General features: G+C 36.1%; 1 protein-coding gene across 20 annotated transcripts in view; it reads left to right on the forward strand.

Annotated features, from left to right (window-relative positions):
• MLLT10 (MLLT10 histone lysine methyltransferase DOT1L cofactor) overlaps nucleotides 1-22,301 on the forward strand; it is a 250,987-nt gene extending 228,686 nt beyond the window's left edge. For 13 of the 20 annotated variants that reach the window (XM_053654738.1, XM_053654736.1, XM_053654737.1 and 10 more), the window contains 9 exons: nucleotides 1,973-2,090; nucleotides 3,446-3,518; nucleotides 8,103-8,257; nucleotides 10,943-11,131; nucleotides 11,565-11,653; nucleotides 11,790-12,151; nucleotides 13,394-13,490; nucleotides 18,325-18,534; nucleotides 20,627-22,300. In XM_053654738.1, the coding sequence (XP_053510713.1) occupies nucleotides 1,973-2,090; nucleotides 3,446-3,518; nucleotides 8,103-8,257; nucleotides 10,943-11,131; nucleotides 11,565-11,653; nucleotides 11,790-12,151; nucleotides 13,394-13,490; nucleotides 18,325-18,534; nucleotides 20,627-20,671 (1,338 nt within the window). In that variant the 3' untranslated portion in view covers nucleotides 20,672-22,300. Of the gene's footprint in view, nucleotides 1-1,972; nucleotides 2,091-3,445; nucleotides 3,519-8,102; nucleotides 8,258-10,942; nucleotides 11,132-11,564; nucleotides 11,654-11,789; nucleotides 12,152-13,393; nucleotides 13,491-18,290; nucleotides 18,535-20,626 lie in introns of those variants that run through there. The other 7 variants (XM_053654739.1, XM_053654746.1, XM_053654747.1 and 4 more) reach the window with 3 other exon arrangements.
• The last annotated feature ends 3,741 nt before the right edge of the window (nucleotides 22,302-26,042 follow it).

Raw genomic sequence — 26,042 nt, forward strand, 5'->3', positions numbered from 1 at the left:
AGTGTGTTATATGCTTAGTTGGTCTTTCTAGAATTATATCCAGAGTAAGAGTATATTGACTCTATGAATGGCATTTTTAAGTATTAGGTACCTGGAATTTTAACATATCATTGGTAACATCTGGTCCTTCTGTTTGTCCAGATTTTTTCTTTTTGTAAGGTATTTTGTATGTAGCCAAGATCCTCAAGTATTTGTCTTCTGTAGATGTAAAAAAAAAATCTTAACTATATTTTCATTTATGAATTGTGTATTTTATGCATGTAAAACTAAATACGTGGCAAGTATCTAATATAATCTTTAGCTTAAAATTATGAGTTACCTTTTCCTGAGGGTAATCAATAGTTAAACAGGACTTTATAATACAAACTTATTGGCTTTGTATACAGATTTTTAATAAGAGAGGAAAAAACCCAGAAGCTGACAGATTGAATTTAAGACATGAAAGAAAGTATGAACTGTGAAATATACCTTTGAAACAATGGAAAGAATAGGATTCTACACCAAGAAGACTCTGTGAATTAAAGTCTAATTTTTGTACTTAATAACTTGTCTATAGGCCAAATAAAATGTCAGGGTCTGAGTTGTTCCAGAAACACCATTTATTCTCTGTAATATTTTGCTTGTTCTAACTACTGTGTCAACTTGGTCTCTTGTATGCAACTTTACATGTCAGAATGTTCCACATCTTTTGTTCTGTTGGTGTTCAGTTTCTTTATATTAGATGTGCTCTAATTTTTTTAAATTATTTTCCTGAATTAGGTTCTGAAATAATTATTCAATGATTTCATTTTATAAAAGCTTAAGTTTAATTTCATTCATGAAAAAGAGTAAGAAGTCTACTTTAAAATTTGTGGTTCTGTTAAATCTGAAGAGTATTTCAGTCTAGTAATAATCTCGTATGAGTAACAGTATTTTGTGTACAAGAGATTTGCTTCCAAAATGCCACATTTTAAGGTTATAATATTCTTGGAAAGCGGGAGAAACCATTCACATCAAAGAAGGCATTTTTATTACATTGGATTACGCAAGACTTTGGCCAGCCTCCTTAGCTTCATCTGTTTAAGGATTCATTTTCACTTGTTTGGCACAAGTCCCAGTAGAGGCCTTCAGAATTGTGGTTAGCAACATGAATGAATTACAAACTTTGGACCAGCTCCTCAGTTAGTAAGAGCTGGCTTCCTGCCAAAAAGACAGTGCCTTATATGGGGTCAGGGCAAAGCTGTGACTCCTTTAGCCTCACAATTGTATAGGAAACATACTTGTGATGCCTATTTGCTTTCTTTTAAAATAAAAACAGAATGCACTCAAGCTTCTGAGTCTATCAAAACAGGAAGTAACAAAATAGTGTGCAGGTTTTTACTAATGACAGAGTTAAGCAATGGAAATATGATGCTGAATAATTAAAATACTAAAAGTTGAAGTTGGACCTTTTGACCTCATTAGCATCCTGTGATGTAAAAGACTAAAGCATGTTAGACATCTGTTGTCTACCTGCCCTCACTTTGTAAGTGGTTAAATAAGATTAAATAATTAGCCCTATGTTCACATGGTAACCATGCCACCGGCTTTTGATATTGACTAGATACTTTGAAATTAAAGCAGGAATAGTTGAGTGTCTCAAATTTTTTTTTATTTGAAATTACGTAGTTTTTCAAATGTTTTAATGGTAAGACAAGTGAGAATGAAATGTGCTCTTCAGATAGTTATTAATTTTTGCTTATTGTAGGAATTAAGAATAAGTCTACTTTAGTATTTGTGGTTCTGTTAAATCTGAAAAGTATTTCAGTCTAACAATAGCTTTCTACGAGTAACAATATTTTGTGTACAAGAGATTTGCTTCTAAAATACCATATTTTAAGGTTATAATAATATCTCATAGATTGGAGAAAATAGTTATTGGATCTATGAGGAAGAAAAGTGTTAAGATATTTTCAAATATAATTCACTTCTCTTTGTAATTCTTTTCCTTTAGGCTAATACCCTATCTGGATCTTCTCTCAGTCAGGCACCGTCTCATATATATGGCAATAGACTAAATTCAAATTCTTCAATGGCTGCTCTAATAGCTCAGTCTGAAAACACTCAAACAGGTGAGTTTTCAAGAATATTTACACTCTGAAATTCTGTTCCTCTTGCTCAATGTAATTTCCTCCTCTGTGGCTGATTTTATATGAAAAGTCTGAAGGTGTGCTTAGTACAAGATCATGCCTTTTTATATCTTTTTAACCTGAAGAATCACAGTTGGAAGTAAATAGTATGCTGTGCTGCAAAATAGTAATGTGTTTTTTTCACTGTCTGAAATGTAAATGTTTAAGCAGAGCCATCAGCAGGCAGGAATGCAACAACGTCTCCTGTGACTTTTGTGATTGATGTGTTCAGTTCTCAGTTCTATGCAATGAAAGTAACATAACACTGGGCTATTCTGTGAATAGCCTAAACCTTTATTTGCATAATTCATGAAATTGCATTATACAAATGTGGTTAAAAAAATCCTGTTAGAGAATTTCTACAGTGTTTAGTAATCCTGTGAAATTTTACCAGTTGACATTTTGTAGCATTTGCCTCTTGTACTGTTTTAACGAGCCTTTGGATTTGCTTTGTTTCATTCCATCCTTAAGGATTTGTTGGCATGTCCAAGTAGTCATGCCTTTTTGGGGGAGGGGAATGGCTTTAGCAGTTCACCAAGAATGGATCAGTCATGTCTCTACCCTTTCAGGGTCAGAGGTTACTAGATTCAGAATAAGGGAGGGACAACCTTGAAAGAGGCCAGATAGGGTGCTTTTTATAAGCAACTAACTGTAGGGGAAATACAAGTTACTTTTCAGGCAGATTTTCTTTTACCTCAGGAATGTTTTGAAGGATTAATTTTTTTTCTTTTAAATACAGAATTCTGTGTTCCTATATATTTTTGTCAATTCAGATATTTAGCGTTATATGTAACCTTATTCTTAGTGTGAGGATTCATGTTATATACAAAATTTTAGTTTTCCTGTGCGGCTCTGTGTAATACATTAGGATTTTATGATTTGTTTTGAGATGCAAAGTATGAAAAAATACAAAGCATAAGGATTTGCTATGATAAGCAATACAGATTAGCTGTCCACCGCTGTGATTCATTACTGTAACAGTAGAAATTAAAAGTGGCTGAGGGGAGGGTACTGCAAATGCAAACTATGCTTCTGTGCTGTAAAATTGAAGGGAATAAATGAACAGAACATAATCCATGGCCTCTACACCCTCCAAAACATGTAGGAACAGCACCTGATATGCCACAGTTCAGAAATTCTAAACTAGCAACATAACTGTAGTTACATCTTCTACTAAGTAACTACAGAGATAGTGGTAAAGGTTTTATGTATATTTTACAGAAAAATCAGGGCAAGAGCTTAAAACTTCTTATCTAGTGAGAGTTAACTTTATCAGCTATGAAATATTTACACTGCAGATCAGGATCTTGGAGACAATAGCCGAAGTCTCATTGGCAGAGGAAGCTCTCCCCGAGGAAGTCTCTCACCAAGGTAAGCATTATTTACACTGCAAAGTAAAGCAAGAGAAACAGTTTGAGATTAGAAACTTCTTTATCTCATATCAGGAGTGTACATTTGCAAGGCTATAAAAGCATTCAGAAGATAAGCATGTCTGAACAGTTAAGAAAAATGATTCTCAGTTTGAATATTAATTTAAACAGATTTCAAAGCTTAAAATTTTTTAATTGTATTTTTCCATTACTATTTATTCTCCTCTTCTCCCCTGCCCCCACCAATCACTGCACTGTTGTCCTTGTCCATGAGTCCTTTTTTCTTTTTGCTTGATCCTTCCACCCTCTAACTGCCTCTCCCCAACATAGCTGTCATCCTGCTCTCCATCTATGAGTCTGTCTGTTTTGCTTGTTAGTTCACTTTGTTGATCAGATTCCACATATAAGTGAAATCATCTAGTATTTGTCTTTTTCTGACTGCCTTATTTCACTTAATGTAATGTTTTCCAGGTCCAACCATGCTGTCACAAATGGTAAAATTTTCTTCTTTTTTACTACTGAGTAGTATTCATTGTGTAAATGTCCCATAGTTGTTTTATCCACTTGTCTGCTGATAGACACTTGGCTGCTTCCAAATCTTGATGATTGTAAATAATGCTGCAATGAACATACAGGTGCTTACGTTCTTTCGAAATAGAGTTTCGGGTTTCTTCAAATAAATTCCCAGAAGTGGAATTACTGGGACAGAAAACAGTTTCATTTTTAATTTTTTGAGATTATCTCCATACTGTTTTCCATAGTGGCTGCACCAGTCTGCTTACCCACCAACAGTGCAGAAGGGTTTCTCTTTCTCCACATCCTCACCAGCAACTGTTGTTTGTTGATTTATTGATGATTGTCATTTTGACTGCTGTGAGGTGGTATCTCATTGTGGCTTTAATTTGCATCTCTCTGATTGAATGATGCTGAACATTTTCCCATATGTCTGTGGGGCACCTGTGTGTCCTCCTTGGAGAAGTGTCTATTCAGGTCCTTCACCCATTTTTTAATTGGATTTTGTTGTTGAGTTTATAAGTTCTTTATAAATTTTGTATATTAACCCCATAGCAAATGGGTCAGTGACTATGTTCTCCCATTAAATAGATTGTCTTTTTGTTTTGTTGATGGTTTACTTTGCTATGCAGAAACTTTAGTTTGATGTAATACCATTTATTTTTTCTTTTGTTTCCCTTCCCCAAGGAGATAAATCAGAAAAAAATATTGCTATGAGCAATGTGTGAGATTTTATTGTCTATATTTACTTCTAGGATTTTTATGGCTTTGGGTCTAACATTTAAGTCTTTAATCCACTTTGAATTTTATTCTTGTGTGTGGCATAAGAAAGTGGTCAAATTTAATTTTTCTGCACTCATCTACCCAGTTTTGTGAACACTATTGGTTGAATGAATTAACCTATTGTATGTGCTTGCTTTGTTAAGTATTAATTGACTGTAAAGGTGTGTTTGTTTCTGGGCTCTCTATTCTGTCCCATAGATCTATGTGTTTGTTTTTATTGCCAGTACCATGCTGTTTTGATTACTGTGCCTTATAGTATAGTTTGATATTAGGTAGCATGATTTCTCCAGTTTTGTTCTTCTCCCTCAGAGTTGCTGTTTGGGACCTTTTGTGGTTCCATATAATTTTTAAAAATATTTGTTCTAGTCCTTTGAAATTATGTTATTGGTATCTTGTTAGGAATTGAATCTGCAGATTTCATTGGGTAGTATGGACATTTTAATGATGTTACTTCTTCCTATTTATGAACACAGTATGTACTTCCACTCACTCATATCTTCTTCCATTGATTTCTTCAGTGTCTTAAAATTTTCTGAGTACAGGTCTTTTATGTCCTTGGTTAGATTTATTCCCGGGTATTTTATTATTTTTGAAACAGTTGTAAATGGGATTATTTTCTTAATTTCCCTTTATGATAGTTCATTATTGGAATATAAAAATACAACTGATTTCTGAATATTACTTTTGTATCTTGCTACTTTGGTGAATTCATTTACCAATTCTAGTAGTTTCTTGGTGGGATCTTTGGGGTTCTTTATGTTCAGTGTCAGGTCATCTGCAACTAAAAAGACAGTTTTATTTCTTCCTTTCCAATTAGAATGCCTATTATTTATGTCTTCTTGTCTGATTGCTATGACTATCTAAGCCATAGCTTTTTAAAAGCTATAACTCAGATTTCCAGTCAATTCGAACTCTCATTTTTATTATTTTTATATTTAGCTACTAGTACTATTAATGCATTAATTTGGGTGATTCTTTTTGGTCATAAAATAGTCTTGAAATCTCTTAATGCTAGACTCAATCAAGGCTTTTCAACTTTGGCTTCCAGTTTCAGTTCTGTTGTGGGCATTGCTCTTAACCCTTTAGCCCCTAGCTCCTAATTCAGTAAATGAGGTTTTTGTTGCTCACCTTTAAAATCTCTCTAGTTCTTAAAATTGTTTGAATCAAAGTGTAGCAAATATATTACCTTGTTATTTGAAATTATCTTAGAATATGGAAGAATTCAGGTACCATGTATTAATAAATAATATATGTGAGATTATTCATACTCTTAGCAGGATGCTCTTAACCACAGTTGTACTGGAAGGTTGACTTTCTCTGAGTACAATCTAAGTGCCCCAAATTTTCTTTTCTCAGTGGGGAGAATGATTGTAAGAAATGTTCTGTCAGTTTATAGATGACAATAAAACTTCAGGCTCTGGCTATGTTTTAATTGATTTTATTCTCCTTTTAGCTTCTACATCTTCTGCTGGTTTGTTTTCTCTCTATAATTTTGTAAGCTCTGTCTCCAGTATGCTGTTAGACTGGGTGAGAATGGAGAACAGAAGGAGGATAAAACACAATCTAGAGTGTTTTCTCAACTATAGGAAGTAAAAAATTCTGTTAAAAATTAAAATTTTTATATGGTAGCCATGATGAGTGTCAGTGTTGTTGTGTTACTGATACAGTCTGGAAAGTTTTATTAAGAAACATATTTGTCATTGAAGAGGTTAGTGCAAAAACCTCTGATTTTGCTATTTCCTGGTATATATACTGTTAGTGCCCTTTTCCTACACAATTCTAGTTGAACTAAAAGTCGCATTGTTTTTCCTAATTGGGCTCTGCAGAAATTTAAATACTCTTTCTTTTGAAACTAGGAGTATGAATATTATACACAATGATAACAACATCTGACTAATCTCTTATTTTATGTTGTGATTACTTTTGTATTGCTTTATTCTTCTTTTCAAAGAAGAAAGTTAATGGATTTTTCCTCATGTTTAGAAGAGGAAGCATTTCTGGGACCCCTCCCCCTTTTAAAATTAAAACACTACACAAGCTATCCAGGAATTATATAAGCTCCCTTAGTACTATTTTGCTGGGTATCATTATTTTTCATTAGCTAAATGGGACTTAACACAATAAATGGTATAGAATTATTTTTAGCATCTATGTCCAATTTATATTACCCTTTAAAGATCAGCCTGAAATGTAATAGCCTAAATTATCCTGGCACAATGAACTATGTGGAGTACAATGGCCAAATGTATGTAGCAGATGATATTTTCATATGGAATAAAAAACCTCATTTGTTTAATTTCTTATTTAAAGAGAGTTTTCTAGCCCTGGCTGGTGTAGCTCAGTGGACTGAGCACGGGCCCGCAAGCCAAATAACCTCAGTTTGATTCCCAATCAGGGCACATGCCTGGGTTGCAGGCCAGTTCCCAACAGCGGATGCATGAGAGGCAACCGTACATTGATATTTCTCTCTCTCTCTCCTTCCCTTCCCCTCTAAAGGTAAATAAATAAAATCTTTAAAAAAAAAAACCTAAAAAAAAAATAGATTTTTCTAGAGAAGCATTTTAAGGCAGTGGCAGACAATAGTGGGTTTTTAGAAGACCTGTGCTGTAGCCCCAGTTCTGTCATTTGCTTAGCAGTGTGCCTTTGGACTGGTCTTTCCAGGCCCATTTGTTTCCTCAGGTGGAAATAGAGCCAATGAGTCAAGTTTTGACTTCTCACCAGGTTGTTGTGAAGATCTTATGAGATGATTGTGTGGAAACACTGGAAACTCTTAAAACAAGACCTTTACTCATGTGTGATATTAGTATGGCAGCTGGGTACCAGAAATGGCCATGTTTACTAATTTAAAACAAAAAGTGGATGACTGAGAATATTACATATTCTTCTTAATATTAGAAGTGTTGATTTTTGTATTTTAAAGTAGAGTGTTGGAATTGTATTCTCTTCTGGCTAATTATATTAAATTTTTTTCTAATCGTGTCTTTTTGCTTTATAAACCTATATCAAGTTCTTTTATAGTCTGTTTCAGAGATTATTGGTTGTGTGTTTATATTTTCTAGTGGTTTTTAATTAACAAGTATGGTCAGCTAATCCCTTGATTGTACAATTTGAGGAGGAAGGATGATAATTACTAAATTTTAGAGTAGATTATGGTTTTATCATTCTAGCATAGGCAGCTTTGGTGTTAGAAAACTTGTACTGGAAAGGGGTTACCATGAGGTGAGAACTGTGAATGTACTCTCCTTCAAAGAGTTCTTCTGTTTAACCTGAGAATTAATATTTTCACCAGATCCCCTGTAAGCAGTTTACAGATTCGCTATGATCCACCAGGCAACAGCAGTTTGGAAAATCTGCCTCCAGTAGCAGCCAGCATAGAACAACTTTTGGAGAGGCAGTGGAGTGAAGGACAGCAATTTTTATTAGAACAGGGTACTCCTAGTGACAGTAAGTATTCTTTTCTTGTCTTTAAAGAAAGATGAATAGGTGGATGGGTAGATGAACCGACACAAAGGTTACATTTATCAGGTTAAATTACATGATAGGTGCAGAAGTCCCATTTACCAAGAATGAAATTATGATACATGTTATATTACATATTATATGTAAGAAAATGTAATTTAGTGGTTTAATAGAACAGATTTTATACTTTTACTGCTCGGACTTGAATCTTGTCTTTACTTGTGATTAATGATATGATCCTGAGTAAGTTTCTTAAGTGTCAATGTACTTTAGTCTCCCATTTGTAGAATGGGAGTAATAGTGTACCTGTGTCATAGGTTTTTGAGGATTAAATGACAAATATGTAGCCCTGGCCAGTGTGGTTTGGTTGGTTGCAATGTTGTCCTATAACTGAAGGGTTTTGGGTTCAATTCCTGGTTGGGGCACATATCATCCCTGGGTTGTAGGTCTGGTCTCAGATTTGGTTGCATACCATCCCTGGTCTGGGTGTGTATGGGTGACCGTCAGTTGATGCTTCTCTCTCATGTTGATGTTTCTCGCTCTCCCTTCGTCTCTAAAAAGCAGTAAAGAAATGTCTTCAGATGAGGATTAAAAAAAGAAGTAAAGAAAATTGCTTGACTCATAAAAAGCACTTATCTATTCCCTGGTTATTGTTACTACCTATAATTATCGATACATTACTTCTCATTGTAATCTCATCAATTTTAAACTTACTAAAATATGCAAGCTATATTTTTCTTTTAGTTTAATTGTTTAAAGAAAATTTGCTCACCTCTGGAGAATTTACAAGGGGGAACCACCCCCCCCCCAAAAAAAAAACAAAACTGGAATTATCTTCTGGGGGGTGGGCGCCTTGTAGTACAGGCCTCCCCCACTAGGTGAGTGTTCCAGGAATCGATCTAGGAATCCATCTGTGTATTGGTGCACCAGCTGGCATGGTTGTGAGAGGCTGCTTTGGCTTCTGTGAATTTTTTTATTGAAGACTCTTTCAGAGCATTTGCCCATTTCATCATAGGTGATTTATGAGTATACCTGCCTGCACTGTGCTGTGTGTTAAAGCAGTTTTTGATGAAAAACAGTGAGACCCATACCCCACCCTAACTGTTCACTGTATCTTGCCCTGAGTGACTTTGTTTTTGGTTCCCCCAATGAAGAAAGTCCTCAAAGGGAAATGTTTTGCCAGTGTGGAAGAGGTGAAACAAAAAATGGCAGAAGCACTAAAAGGCATCAAAGCCAATGAGTTCAAAAACTGTTTTGAGTGGTAGAAAAAAGTTTTGATTAGGGGTATTGCACCAAATGGAGGGTACTTTGAAGGTGACTGAAATTTAAATGTGTGAGAATACATAATTTTTTATACATAAATTCCGGGGGTTTTGGGGTCCCCCCCTCATATTTTAAAAGTGCATGTAGTCCAGTATGGCCAACTATCTTTTCGATTTTGTAATTTGGATGAGAAAGAATAAAAATTGTATATTATATATCATTTACTTATTAAATCATATAACTTATGCTATAAATATATTTAGCAACTTCACAATTTTAATTATTGGTGGGGGGACCATGGGTGGAAAATGCCAAAAAGCAAAGGTACAGTCAGTACAAGTTAGCTGGAAAAGTGGCCTATAGAAAAATGTATCTTAGTGTTAAGGATATATTTTTCAGGGGAATATTGGTAGGTTTTATCATTTTGGGATATACATTTTTGCTGCTTTAATTTATTAAAACATTTCGCTTATTGTTATCATAAATTGGTATTTTTATGAATGGTGTCCTGACCCAAAAAAAAAATGCTAATTATAAGGAAATTCATGCTGGGATAATCCGTTAAATATGATAGCTGGAGAACAGGTTTTGCTTAGTCTTATTGTGTCTCACGTGGGTGCACTAAATAAGGGTTTCTTTGTGGGATCTTGATGAGGAGGGATAACTGTTAAAATCTTTGGAAATTACCATATGTGTCTTTTGAAGACCCAGAGGGCATGTTAAACAAATACTATTTTTTAAGATATAGGACTTTTAAAGTGTCTATTACTGTAGCATAACAGTAGCACTCCATGTTGTCAGTCTAAAGCTCTCAGTTGTGTTTGAGGTGATGAGGCAGGACAGAAACTGAGTCTGTTTACAGATGGTGAGCCTTCTCTGGGACTGGGAGCTGAGGTGCATGCACACTGCCCCCTGCTGGTAGATCTGTACATTAGCATGCTGAGCATCTGGGTTTGGAGGTTCCTCACCTTGTCTGCTGGCATACGCTTAGCTCAACCTAGCAGCACACAAAAAACGTGGCCTTTATTGTGTTGAAGGATATTGGTGTGATTCTTTCCACTTTAAATGCGCTATTAATGTATAATCATGGCAGGGCACTTTGAATTTTTAATTAGGCTTATTTTGATGAAAATAGAATGCTTTTGTCATTTTTGTGTTATTTTTTTGAGAATGGAAATTACATGAACCAGGTAGATGTTTTCTTTTTTTTTGTTATCCTTATATATGTACAAATATACATATATATCTATATGTAAATTTAAGAATGAAACCTAACCACTTAAAAATGCTTTACAGAGTCTCTGCTTTTCTATTTTAACTGATTTCAAAAGTTATTGACACTTAAGTCCTTAAAATACCCCTGTGTGTGAACTTGTCTTTGTTAAAAATGATCCAAATGTTTGCTAGTTTTAGGAATGCTGAAGTCATTACACCAACTTCAAGTTGAAAATCGAAGATTAGAGGAACAAATTAAAAACCTAACTGCCAAAAAGGAACGCCTTCAGTTATTGAATGCACAGCTCTCAGTGCCTTTTCCAACAATAACAACAAATCCTAGTCCATCTCATCAAATTCATGCATTTTCAGCACAGAATGGTATGAAAATATTTATTTTGTCTCTAAGGAAAGTAGTCTAGACTTACAATACCTTTTAAGTAATAATAACTATTAATATAGTTATTAATAGGTGAATAATAACTTATATGAAGATGTAGAAAAGGAATGATAGATAATTTTGAAGAGCATAAAGAATCCTCTTAAGTGAACTTGATTTTTTCTAACTTCTTTAGCATATAATTTAATGATAAAATTTAAATGTATAATGATCTCTATTGATTTAAATCCATGGTATTCAGTAGAGATATAGATTTTTCATTTAAATGGTCTTAGGCAGGGTAAGACTTAATTTTTAAGTGTTTTTAATATGGGCTTCAGAATTAGCTTTCAGATAAGCCTTTAATCTTATACATAATGTAATTTAACAGGGTAAATAGGTTGGGTGTTTTTTTTTTCTCTTTTATTATTCCAGCGCCTACTACTGATTCCTTGAACAGCAGTAAGAGCCCTCATCTAGGAAACAGCTTTTTACCTGACAGTTCTCTTCCTGTATTAAATCAGGTAATTTTGATGTGGTTAGTTTCATTTGTGTATTTTACTCATAAACAATAGTGTATCCCATTAAATGGTTTAAAATTATTTCAAACAATTTTGCTGTGTTCCTTACAATTTAAATGTCTATTCTTTCTTTCATTAGGACTTAACCTCCAGTGGACAAAGCACCAGCAGCTCATCAGCTCTTTCTACGCCACCTCCCGCTGGGCAGAGTCCAGCTCAGCAGGGCACAGGCGTTAGTGGAGTGCAGCAGGTCAATGGTGTAACAGTGGGGGCGCTGGCCGGTGGAATGCAGACTGTAACATCCACCATTCCTGCAGTGCCTGGAGTGGGTGGGATAATTGGAGCTTTGCCAGGTAACCAGCTGGCAATTAATGGCATTGTAGGAGCTTTAAATGGTGTTATTCAGACCCCTGTCACAATGTCCCAGAACCCTACCCCTCTCACCCACACAACTGTACAACCTAATGCAACTCATCCAATGCCAGCTACACTGACTAACAGGTAAGAAACTTACTTAAAATATATTTTAGGTTTTCCAGGGCAACATAATACTTTGTCCCTGTTTTAGATTGGGATTTTTAATGTTCTCCCTGTAGATGTACTCTAAGAAATTACAATCCACGAAACTTTAAGTATATTTACTGAGAGCCATTTATTTTTCAAATTTAAGTAATTCAGATTGAAACAAAAGTAAGCCACTTGAGTAACAAAACATCAAATATATTCTGTACTGAAAAATTCCCTTTTGATCTTATGCTGTGTATAGTGCCTTTCTGTATCATAAATTCTAAAGAAAAGTAGTATTGTAATGAAGATCACATATGAACATTGGTTTCTTAAAATTCAAGTATGTAATTCTGTTAGCTTTATAATAAAAGATTTTGATAGGATGAAGGTTAGATATGTATCTTGATATCAAGGAAGTGAGACTCACTGTTTCATTGTACTGGAAATTCATTTGAATGTTTGTTCAAAATAAAGAGACTAGTGTCATGTTATTGAACATAGTCTTGAGGAATAAATCATTTTAAATGGATTTCCAGGGGGCACCAGTAAACTGTTTTCTGGCTCTCTCTTCATTAGTGTTTAATTTTACTGACCACTGGCACCATTTTAAAAGGTTGGGTCAAATCACTGATTAGTGTGTTTGGATTATGTCTTATTTAAAATATGTTACTTAATGTAGGTTAAATTACTCTTGAATAACTAAGAACAAATTAATTCATGTGCATGTTGTAAACGCATGTAACTTTTTTAAAAGATTTATTTATTTATTTATCTTTAAAGGGGAAGGGAAGGAGGGAGGGAGAAAAACATCAATGTATGGCTGCCTCTTGTGTGTCCTCTGCTGGGAACTGGCCTGCAACCCAGGCATGTGCCCTGACTGGGAATCAAACCTCAACTCTTTGGTTTGCAGGCCTGCGCTCAATCCACTGAGCTACACCAGCCAGGGCAACATGTGTAAATTTCTATTCCATAAGATAACTTAATGCCCGCTTAGTTTACAATAAAAGGGAAAACAAAACATGACAATGTGAGTTCTTGTTGCACACACAGGTGTATGTGCTCACAGCTACATACAAAAATAAGAAATTTGCCCGTCATTGTTTTCAAAATGTGTTAAGATTAAAAACTTGACTTGAACTTATTAAACATCAAACCAAACAGTAGTCTTTTCATTTTACATTTAAAAAAACATTAAAGGTATATAGTAGAAAGTAAGAATTTTAATCTTTTTTTCAGTGCCTCAGGACTAGGATTACTTTCTGACCAGCAAAGACAAATATTTCTTCATCAACAGCAATTTCAGCAATTGTTAAATTCTCAACAGCTCACTCCAGTAAGTGCTTCCTTTTGATTATCAGTAATACTTGATTTTTTTATAGGAGAAAAATAAAGCAGGGTAAAGTGATAGAGAACAGTGGCATGAGGGTCATTTTAAATAGGATGGTCCAGCTTCTTTGAGTAGGTGATGTTTGAGCACAGATCTGAATAAAAGTTTAGGGAGCATGACTTTTGCATTGGAAAAGAAGAGAAAGCAGATTTCTCGGTAGAGGGAACAGCAGTTGTAAAGACCTCAGTTGGACAAGTATGTATGTTTTGGAGACTAGAAAGAAAGCTAGCATGACTGCAGAGTGAGAGAGGCTAATGCAGAGGGTAAGACAGATAGGTTTGGTGTAGAAGATCATAGACTAACTTATTTGGCTCTCTGTGGCAAAAAATTTAAATTTACCTTAATTGTGATGGAAAGCCATTGGTGATTTTTTTAACCTTTCTATTGTGGGATTTTTTAAGTGCACTGATAAAGAGTATAATACTCATATACTAATCACCTAGCTTTGATAATTATCCCAAGTTTTTTAAAGTTTTATTTCATATATTTTCACTTTTCCCTTCATGATTATTTTAAAAAACTAATTGGGGGACTTTGAACAGTATAGTGACATGATAATCACATTTTTTAAAGGATGAATTTAGCTGCTGCATTATGGAGAATAATCTGTGTGTGTTGGGAGGGGAGATGGTGGCAACAGTAGACACAGGAGCATCACAGGTAGATGCTGGTATTTTAAAACAGCGTGATAAACATGGTGGGAAACTGTATGGAATTGTATATATGTTGAAGATAGAACCAGCAAGACCTGTTTGTTGGACATTCAAGAAAAAAAAAGAGTCCTGCCCTGGCTGGTGCGGCTCTGTGGACTGAACACCAGCCTGCGAACTGAGAGATTGCTGGTTTGATTTCAGCCAGAGCACATGCCTGGGTTGTGAGCCAGATCCCCAGTTGGGGGCATGCAAGAGGCATCTCTTTCATTCCCACACAATGATGTTTCTTTCCTTCTCTGTCTCTTTCTCTTCCCCTCTCTCTAAAATAAATAAAATCTTCTTAAAAAGAAAAGAAAAAGAGAGTCCTTAAACAATGAATGTTGACTTTTACTGAGATTTTGGATGACTAGTAGGAACAGGTTTTGCAGAGATAACAGGAGTTTGCTGTGCACATTCTGAGTTTGAGAAGCTGGTTTTAGATGGTCAAGTGGGTGTCTAAGGGAACGGTACAGTTGGATATGTAAATGTGGGGTCATTGCTGCATATGTGATATTTAGATCCACAAGATTTGGTAAGATCTAAAGACTGAGCCTGAACACCCTGGAAGAGAATGATAATCTACTAAAGTATACTAATAAAAAGTGGCCAGTGACTTAAGAGGGAAGCTGAGAAAGTGGTGTTTTAGGGACCCTTGTGAAAAAATATTTGAAGAAAGGGAGGACTCTGCTGCGTAAAACGCTTCTGGCAGGACAAGTAAGAATTGACCGTTGGGTTCGGCTGTCTAGAAGTTTTTCGTGCAAGCAGTTTTAGTGAGACATAAAAACCTCACTCAGTGGTTCAAAAGAAAATGGGAGGAGAGAAGTGAAGGTGGTGTGGAGGCAAGTAAAGATATTTTACTGTGGAAAGCAAGGAAATTGACACCTAACAGGAGAAAGACATGGTCTCAGAGGGTGGTTTCTGTTCATTTTGAATATGGCAGTCTCTGTTGATAAGTTAATTTCTGGTACAGGCAGAGGAAAGAGAGTCCCAGATCAGCAAAGTTCCTTGGAAAGAAGAGGAGCTGAGCATAGCATTCTGTTCTGAGAAGAGGGCAGGCAGAGCAGCTGTCAGCGGGTTTTATGATAGTCTATTGAGGGAATCCACTTTTAATTTTTTTAAAGTAAATTAAAAATAAAGTTATCAGCTGAGGGACAGTGAAGTATTGGTGGTTAAGAAGATGTGGAGCAGGTACACTGGCGGGGGGAGAAAGAGTTAACTAAGACTTGTGGAAGTGTGTGGCTCACGGCCAAGGGCAGCACCAACTGGCCCTCTGTAATCATCAATTTCAAGTCTCCAAGTTGATGTGGTCGTGTGACTTTTCACCAGCCCCTTTAACCTAGCACACTTCACTGAGTTAGACTGCCTGTAGAAGGTACTATTTAAATGACTCAGACTTTCAGCCTTTTAATAATTTCTGTCTAGAATATATTTACCTACTTTCTTAATTGAGTCAAAAATATATTGAAAATATTTGGCATCATTTTCATGTCACTGTATTTCCAGTGGAATAAAGACAGATTGTATATAAATTCTGAAATGCTTAGCTAAAATGTGATCTTGTTTTCTTATCTCAAGCCGCCTCTTAACTATGAAGTACTGAAATTAAGCTAATTTGGGGCTCTTCCTATGAATCAAGATTCACTCTCGTAATAGCACATATAGATGTCTCATTTCCAGAACATGGTTGATTAAGGAATTTTTAGTATAAATTGTTTCTCAGAAATCATAAGGACTGAAGCAGTTTAAACTTTACTTTTTCCTTTGTCAGCCAGGGTTGTGAGGTAAAGTTTATTCATTTATAAACATTGAACTTTATGTAGGCAAGAATTATTATGAGGCATATTTTCTTCTCCCACTTTAAGAAAAACTTTTTAAAAAATATTTTATTTATTTATTTTTAGAGAGAGGAAAGAGTGGGAGAGAAAAACATCAATGTGTGGTTGCCTCTCATGTATCCCCTACTGGGGACCTGACCTGCAACCTAGGCATGTGCCCTGACTGAGAATCGGACCGGTGAAGTGACCCTTTGCTTTTACAAGCCTGTGCTCAATCCACTGAGCTTCTCCTTAAGAAAAAATTCTTGCTTCAACCTACCCCCCTACCAACTACTACCCTGTTTTTCTGCTCACTGTATCCTCCCAATGACCTTCATGTCCCTGAGTCCTGTGGTCAGTTCACTTTTTTAAAAGATTTTATTTATTTATTTTTAGAGAGAGGGGAAGGGAGGGAGAAAGAAAGGGAGATAAACATCAATGTGAGAGAAACATCAACCAGTTGCCTCTCACATATACCTGGACCAGGGACCAAACCCACAACCCAGTCATCGGCCCTGACCATGAATCCAACTGGTGACTTTTTGCTTTGTGGGACAGTGCCCAACCAACTGAGCCACACCGGTCAGTTCTAGTTCTTCATTTCACTCGACCTGGCTGGAGATAGCATTTGACAGAGTTGAACACTCTTTCCTTCTTGAAACACTTTCTTAGGATACCACATTATCATAAAACTTTTTCTGCCTAACTGGTCATTCCTTTTCTCCTCTTCTCCTCAGCCCCTTAGAGTGTTGTAGAATTTGGTGATCTCCTCTAGTCATGTACCTTTACATCTTTGGTGTGTAGATACTTATGCAGCCCAGGCCTTACTCCGGAATTTCAAACTTCTGTATCCAAGTGCTTACTCGTTATCTCCACTTGGATATCTTACCAGACATTTCCTGCATAGCCTGTCCACAACTGAAATGATCATCTTTCACCAAGTGGATACCTGCTCCAGACAGTTTCTTTTCCTCAGCTCATGGCAAGCCCATTCTTCCAGTTGCTCAAGGCAAAAACCTTGCAGTCATCCTTCATTCCTCCCTTTCTCTCATGCCTCAAACATTGAGTCCATTAAGAAATCCTGAATCAGGTTGTCACTTCTCTGCTCAAAACCTTACACTTTTTACTTTGAGTAAAAAGTAAAGAATTCATGGCCTACTGCCGTGAGGCCCATATTCTCCTTTTGCCTCCTCCTTGCTGCCTCCACTTCAGCACCTCTGGTCTTGCTATTTCCCTTGATTATACTGGGTGTACAATATCGCCCCTTAGCACGGGCTATTCTACCTACCCAGGACACCCCCACCCTGCCCCACCCGTATCTACATAGAGAATTCTCTGACTGATCTATTTCATTTTGTTTTAAGATTTTATTTTATTATTTATTTTTAGAGAGGGGAAGAGAGGGAGAGAAACAGCATTGTTCAAGAGAAACATAAATCTGTTGCCTCTCACATGCCCCTTACTGGGGACCTGGCTTGCAACCCAGGCGTGGGCCCTGGCTGGGAATCAAACCAGTGACCTTTTGGTTCACAGACCTGCACTTAGTCCACTGAGCCACACCAGCCAGGGCTGACCAGTCTATTTCACAAGATCCATACTCTTGACATACTCTCTCACACACATTTCTCTTTTCCCTGACCCTCAGTAGTATTCATATTCTAACATTTTTGTCTTTCCCTCTTTTTCCCCAGGGTGGACTGTGTAAGGACAGGGGTCCTCCCCCCCCCCCCCCCCAATTAATATGTCTCAAGCACAAAACACATGTCTCTAAACAGTGCCTGGCACATAGGAAGCACTCAGGAAATGAAATACATGCTCGCTGTAAAGAGTAGTCTCATAACTACGTGAAGAAAGCACTCTTTCTGTTGGCGTGAATGAGAACTGTAAACATATTTTAAGTTCCCAGAATTACAGGAAGGATTTGACCCACATAGTTTATTCTGAAGTCACGTACAGAGAACTTAATGAGTTCTGTAAGTTGCTGTTGGTCTTGGTTATCATGGATAACCTAATTTAAATAGAGGTCTCCTACGTTTGTTTGCCCATTTTGGAAATACGCCATTCACATTGGTATTGTGGTATTGACATTTTATAGTAGATATTATCTAGTATGGTGTACTTTTCCAGAAGAGATACTAGTTTTGTTTCTTAATAGTATGGATGTGACTTATGTTAAATCTCTAATATTAAAGAAGAAAATAGAAAAGGCAGGCTTTACTGACTGCTGAATTCTGTGACAGGGAACTCATCTTTTCTCACATATTTTTACCTAAGGAGCAACATCAGGCCCTTCTGTATCAGTTAATGCAACAGCATCACCACCAGCAACACCATCAGCCTGAACTACAGCAACTGCAGATTTCTGGACCAACACAAATACCAATAAACAACCTACTTGCAGGTACTCAGGCGCCGCCGCTGCACCCAGCTACCACCAACCCATTTCTCACCATCCATGGCGACAGTGCAAGTCAGAAAGGAGCAGTAAGTGTCTTTGATTATATCTAGTGAAATAAAAAGAACTTTATTGATTGATCAGAGATGATTCTCTTCTGTCTCTCCCTTTAAAAAAATATTGCCCCTGTAATTTCTTCTTAATACAAGTTGTTTAGCAGCTGGATAGTATAAATACAAAAGGACCTAACCCAAATTATATATTTTCTAAGTATATCAGTTTGAATTTGCACACAAAGTTTTAGTGGCATGGGACAGTCCACTCAGAAGACAATACTTGGTGCTTTGTGAAAATAATTCGTGTAATTATAGAACTGGCCTAGATATTTTAGGAATACTTTTATTATTTTACCCTGAAGTGCTTCCTAAAATTGACTTATATTTATAATAAAATTAATATGTAACTTTTAGGGTAGTCCACCATTTTATTGGGTTACACTTTTGAAAAAAGTAAATTCCGGCCCTGACCAGTGTGGTTCAGTAGATTGGGCGTTATGCTGCAAAGCAAAAGGTTGCGGGTTCCAGTTTCCGAACAGGGCACACGTCTGGGTTGTGGGCCCGGTGTCCAGTTGGGGGCATAGGCGAGGCCACCAGTCGGTGTTTTTCTTGTGCATTGGTATTTCTCTGCCTCTCTTCCCCCACTCCAAAAATAAATAAATAAAAATCTTTTTTAAAAAAGTGAACTATAATCATATTTGTAATGAAATTTAATATTTTTTAAGATTTTATTTATTTTTAGAGAGGGAGAAAAACATTAGTGTGAGAGAGAAACATCGATCTGTTGCCTCTCATACAGTGTACCGATTGGGTACCAGACCCACAACCTTTTCCCTTTGCCGGACGATGCCAGCCACACCTAAACTACCCAGGTCAGGGCTGGAATTTAAATTTGTATTAATGGTATGTGGTAGTAACTTACTCTGTCAGTGTACAAGTTGGGATAAATTAAAAATGGGTGTAGGGACAGTATACTATCCATACAGTAGCATACATTTTTAAGGCTGTTTTCTTTCTATTAATTCTCCCTTTTGATTAGGGCTACTTTACTGGAGTATCAATGTTTTCCCTAAATTCCAGTTCAGGGCAGAGCCCTATTAGAGGAAGGACACTGGGATATAGAGTGGAGACTGGACGTCAGGAGAAGGAGGGAGAGAATCCGGTGGCAGACGTGGCAAACAGAAATGTTAAAGTCACGATGCTCCCTCTTTCCCGTAACTTGAAAGCTTGCTGTGACTGTGCTTTTTAGTCTTTAGAAATTTTAGTTTGTATATAGTAACAGGAATGGGTTTAAAATACAAATTATTGGGTTTTATTTATCCCATTGTTTCAGATTTCCTGATTGTAAATACATACTGTCCTTAATCACAAACTTAGTTACCACTCCAATGTTTGGCTGACGTGGGGAATTTAAGTGATTCCATCTTAATTTACAAAAAATTTGTGCTGTTTTTTTCTCTTTTTTCTTGTGTTACAAAGTGAGTTAATGACAAGATAACTTTTTTGTACTATATGGACCTATTTTTAAAAGAAAAACCTCAATAATAAATAATATAAAATAACTATTAATTACCTAATGGAGAAAAGCAAGGCTGGAAAATACTATTTATGAGTACCTACTATACACCAGGTATCTTTGTTAGATACAATAGAATGCATGGTTTCAATCTTAAAAATAATAACAGGCTGTAATCCCATAATTCCATTTTTATAGATGAGTAAAAGGAGACTGAAAGTGGTTAAAGATCAAAAGATAAATAGCACATGTTGGATCAGAGCCCATGATTTTGCTAGTCCTTTTCCATAGTACCACGTTACTACATCCGTGGAAAAGTCAGTTTCAGGGAATGAGCTCTGCATTCATTCCTTGGTGGGTTCTGTCCCTCAGACGGGCATTTTCTGCCTCTGTTTACTGCTGAATTTCATGTTTATAAAACAACTGATAGTGTTTACCAATAACTTTGTCTTTATATTATGCTGAAAAGTAGCCATGTTGACTTGCAGAATAAAAGGAATAACCATATTTCACATTTTACCTCACCTATAATTTCAATTAAGAGGATATTACCTCAAATATGAGCCAAAAGTTGATTTCACTAATGGATCTGATTTTGTTTAACTGCAGAGACTTAGTGATAAGACCGGGCCTGTCACTCAGGAGAAAAGTTGACAGTTGAGAAACATCTAGAAGTTGCCTGTCCTGCTGTTCTAGCACTTCACCTGGCTGCCGTTGTAGTCCTCTTACTACACCTATGAGGAAATGCAGCAAGAAACTGACCGCACAACAAAGGGTGATTGCCACAAGGACATTCTTGTAAGGCTTTGATTAATTTTCTTGTTGCTTTGTTGCACTGAAATGGAATTCCCATATCCCTCATCCCTCTCCTAGATTTTTTAACCTTTGAAAGAAAATGTAATAACTAACTTTTGTCAGTGAAATAATTTACATGCAGTAAGTTTATCAACCTAAGAGAAATTTAATATAGTTGGTGCACAACTAATTTTGTTACAAATTGGAGAGATGAATAGTAAAACAAAGACTTGTTCCATTTATAAAGTATTTGATTTTATTGTACAAGTTGGAATATGAAAATATATTTTGTTTGGGTAACAGTGTGCTTACTCTGTGAGTCAAAACTGAAAACAAATTTCCAGGAACTGGCAAATTTCTTCTGGAGTTTTATTGTTTTATTGCAAATAAATAGGTCGTCAACTGGGACTTTGCAATCTTTTTTATAAAAATTTCCTTTCTAATTGGATTTGGCCAATTTCAGTAATCAAGTTAGGGTGGTAATGTCTGCCTCTGCTAAAGGTAATTTTCTTTTGCTAAATGCTTTTTCTTTAGTATTAAGACCTACTCATATTTCAAAGAAACTTTGAGTTAAGTGAGTTCTAGGCTGCTGGGGGAACCAGATCAATTCAAAGTGAAGACTTCTTTCAGAAACAGGGGCCACTCTGGAAACTGATGGTAGGGTTTGGCCTGAATCAAGTGCCTGTTAGTACCGTCGTGGTGTTGAAATGGCTCTAGACAGCTGAGCTTGCACTATAATTATAGTCAGTCCTGTGAGTAGTAGGAGTAGTCAGTGTTGCACCAGCAGCCTTCCCCATGATTCTGCCTTTATTAAAAATGTTCTATGCCACCGTAGATAGCTCAGGCCAAACTGTTACCTGGGTATTTATCCACTAATGAGTCACAAGAAAAATGAGTGGATTTGGTAAGGATTTTTGTTTTTTCATTTAAATAACTTTCCATCACTGACAGTGATTTCAGACAAAAAAGAGAAACACCCCACCACTGCAGTTCCCGAAACAGGTGAGATCTGTGTTACAGCCCGTCGTCCACTTTGGGTCACCACACTGCTGATGCGACAGTGTGGCTGTGGAGCACTGGGGGCGTGATCATTGAACTGCACCAAAATGTGTGAGTTATTAGTGGAAAAGACCCAGCTATAATTAGACCTCCACTGTGTACTTAGCTAGAAGAACATGTTAATTCTGCAATATGTCTCTTGGTTAAACATTGCACAGTTCTTACCTCATTTCTGTAAATAAGGTTTTGTGAATCTGTTTTGTATTGTGAAAAATTCATAAGATAACATTGATATTTTGATTTGTAATATTTCTAATTGGTAGATTTAATTAAAAAGTAAAATTAATTTATTTTTATATGTTCAGGGGAATTTTAAAGAAAGTCAAATCTTTTGTAGATAATTAAAAAAATCGGTGTGGTTTATTTTACTTATTTAACCCACTGGTTGTTATTCTGTAACAATTTGTATAAAGGGTAAAGTTTGAATGTGTTGTTATTTTACCTAGATGTAAAATTCCACATGTATTAAAATGTATAAAGTTTTTGTTAATAAAATTTAATAATGTTTATAACTCGGTGCCATTTTTTTCTAGTTTTTATTGAAATGTAATTGACATAGAGTACTGTGTAAATTTAAGGTGTATGGCATAATAATTTGACTTACATATATTGTGAGATGATTACCACAGTAAGTCTAGTTACCATTATCTAATATAGATACATAAAAAAGAGAAAACAAAAAACTTTTTTTCTGTGGTGATTAGGATTTACTCTCTTAACAACTTTCAAATATGCCACGGAGCAGTGTTTACTGTAGTCATCATGTTATACATTACATCCCTAGTGCTTACTAATCCTACACGACTGAAGCTACGATTTGACCAGTTTCCCCTCCCTCTCCTGTTCTCCCTGCCTCAGGTGCTTAAAAATCTGTTCTCTTGTTCATTTTTCTTATTAGGTTTCATTCATTCATTCATTCACTCATAATATGGATTCCACAGAGGAGGTCATCCAATATTTCTCTGTCACTTAGCATATTGCCCTCAAGGTCCATCCATGTTGTCACAAGCACAGGGTTTCTTTCTCTTTTTTGGCTAGATAATGTTTCATTGTATAGATACACCACAATTTCTTTATCCATTCATCCATGGATGGACACTTAGATTGTTTTTGTATCTTGGCTACTGTGAGTGATGCTGCAATGAGCATGGAAGTGCATATATCGTTGCCAGTTAGTGTTTTTTTCCTTTGGGTAAGTACCTGGAAGTGGAATTGCTGGATTATGTGGTAGTTCTATTTTTAATTTGTTGAGGAGCCTCCATACTGTTTTCTACGGTGGCTGCACCAATTTACATTCCCACCAACAGCGTACAAGTGTTCCCTTTTCTACAGTACATCCTTACCAACACGTGTCATGTCTAACCTTGTTGGTAATGCTATTCTGCCAGGTGTGAGGTGATACCTCATTGTGATTTTGATTACATTTCCCTGGTGATTAATTATATTCAGCATCTTTTAATAAACTGTTGTTCATCTGTATGTCTTCTTTGGGAAATGTTTATTCAGATATTATGCCCATTTTTAAGTCTGATTGTTTTTGTGCTAGTGAGTTAAGAGTTCTTTGTATATTGCGGATATTAAGCCCTTATCAGATGTATAGCTTGCAATCAATTTCTCCCATTTGGTAGTCTGCCTTTTCATTTTGCCAATACCTTATTTTTTTTTTTTCAGACTATAAGATGCACTTCCCCCCCAATTTGGGAGGAAATGGGGGTGTGTTTTATAATCTGAATGTTGCTTTACACTGGTGAAATATTATGTTATTTATGTTATTAAATATTTTACCACATTTTTTGCTTTAAAAATTTTTTTCCTATTTCCTTCCTCTAAAACCTAGGTGCATCTATGGTCCAAAAATATGGTAGTTTGCTTACAGAAGCTTTTAAATTTGAGGTAGCCACATTTGTTTATTTTTACTTTTGTTGCTTTTGGTGTCAGATTAAAAAATCCTCAAAGACCAATGGCGGGAGCTTACTGCCTATGTTTTTTTTAGGAGTTGTTTTATGATTTTAGGTCTCATGTTCAAGCCTTTAGTCCATTTTGAGTTAATTTTTGTGTATGCTGTTGTGTATCCAGTTTCATTCTTTTATATATATATAGCAATCCAATTTCCCAACACCATTTATTGAAGAGAATGTTACCTTAGTGTATATTCTTGCCTTAGTGTATATTCTTATGTTACCTTAGTGTATATTCTTGCTTCCTTTGTTATAAATTAATTAGCCATGTATGTGCGGATTTATTTCTGGGCTCTCTATTCTGTTCCATTGGTCTGTGTTAGTTTTTATGCCAAATATCACACTGTTTTCATGACTCTAGTTGTGTAATACAGTTTGATATCGAGTGTGATGCCTCATCTTTGTTCTTTTTTCTCAGGATTGCTTTGGCCATTTGGAATCTACTATGGTTCCATGCAAATATTTGGATTTTTCTATTTGTATGCAAAATGCCATTGAAATTTTGGTACAGATTGTATTGAATCTGTAGGTTGCTTTGGGTAGTATGGACATATGAACAGTATTAATTCTTTCCATGCATGAGTTTAGAATGTCTCTCAATTTACTTGAGACTTTTTCATTTTCTTTTATTCATGTTTTGTTGTTGTGTTTTTTAAAGATTTTTATTTATTTATCTTTAGAAGGGAAGGGAAGGAGAGAGGGAGAGAAACATCAGTGTATGGTTGCCTCTTGTGCGTCCCCTGCTGGGAACTGGCCTGCAACCCAGACATGTGCCCTGACTGGGAATCGAACTGCGATCTTCTGCTTTGCAGGCCCACACTCAATCCACTGAGCTACACAAGCCAGGGCTATGTTGTTGTTTTCATTATGTAGGTCATTCGCCTTCTTGATTAAATTTATTCCTAGGTATTTTATTATTTTTGGTGCATTTGTACATGGGATTGTTTCTTAATTTTTCTTTTTGATAGTTTATTAGTGCAAAAAACATTTTTGTATATTGATTTGGTGTCCTGCAACTTTACTGAATTTATTAGGTTTTACTGTTTTTTGATGGAGTGTTTAGATTTACAAATAGTGACTATTGTAGTGCTTTCTTTTCCATTTGGATGCCTTTTCTTTTTTGGCCTGATTGCTCCTGCTAGGACTCCCAATTCTGTGTTGAATAAAGTGCTGAGAGAGTGCACCCTTGTGTTGATCCCGATCTCAGAGGAAAAGCCTCTGGCTTTTCACAGTTGAATATGATGCTAGTCGTGGGCATGTTGTATGATGACACCTTTATCATGTTGACATATGTCCCTCCATACCACTGTTTATAGTGTTTAATCATAAGTGGATATAGAATTTTGTCAAGTGCTTTTTCAGCACTTATTGAAATGATCATATAATTTCAACCTTCATTTTGTTAATATGGAGTATAACACTGATTAATTTGCGGGTGTTGGACTACCTCTGCATTCCTGCAATAAATTCCACTTGATCATGTTGTATGATCCTTTTAATGTGTCCTTGAATTCAGTTTGTAAATATTTCTTTCAGAATCCTTGCATCTGTGTTCATCGGGGATATTGGCATGTGATATTTTCTTGCGTCATGTGTGGTTTTGGTATCAGGTTATTGCTGGCCTTGTAAAATGAGTTTGGAGGGGTTCCCTCTTTTATTTTTTGAAGAGTTTGAGAAGGATTGGTATTCTTTGAGTGTTTGGTAGAGTTTACCTATGAGTCTGGTCCTGGACTTCTGTTTCTTTGGAGGTTTATTTTATTTTATTTAAAAATTTTTTTCCCCCAGGGCCAAGTTTTATTTTATTTTTTATTAAAAAAACTTTTTAATATATTTTATTGATTATGCCATTACAGTCGTTCTATTCGCCCCCTTCATTCCCCTCCATCCTGCACACCCCCTCCCCCACCATTCCCCCCCCCTTTAGTTTATAACCACGTGTCTCAAGTGCTTTAGATTCTATATTTCCCATACTATTCTTGTCCTCCCCCTATCTGTTTTCTACCTACCGTCTATGCTACTTATTTTCTGTACCTTCTCCCCCCTTCTCCTTCTCCCACTCCCCTGTTGCTAACTCTCCATGTGATCTTCATTTCTATGGTTCACTCCTGATCTAGCTGTCCTCTTAATTTGCTTTTGTTTTAGGTGTGGTTGTTAATAACTGTGAGTTTGCTATCCTTTCACCGTTCATCTTTTTTATCTTCTTTTTCTTAGGT

Source organism: Artibeus jamaicensis, unplaced genomic scaffold, assembly GCF_021234435.1.
Source record: "Artibeus jamaicensis isolate MK-2021 breed Jamaican fruit bat unplaced genomic scaffold, CSHL_Jam_final contig_867, whole genome shotgun sequence".
Classification (NCBI taxonomy): domain Eukaryota; kingdom Metazoa; phylum Chordata; class Mammalia; order Chiroptera; family Phyllostomidae; genus Artibeus; species Artibeus jamaicensis.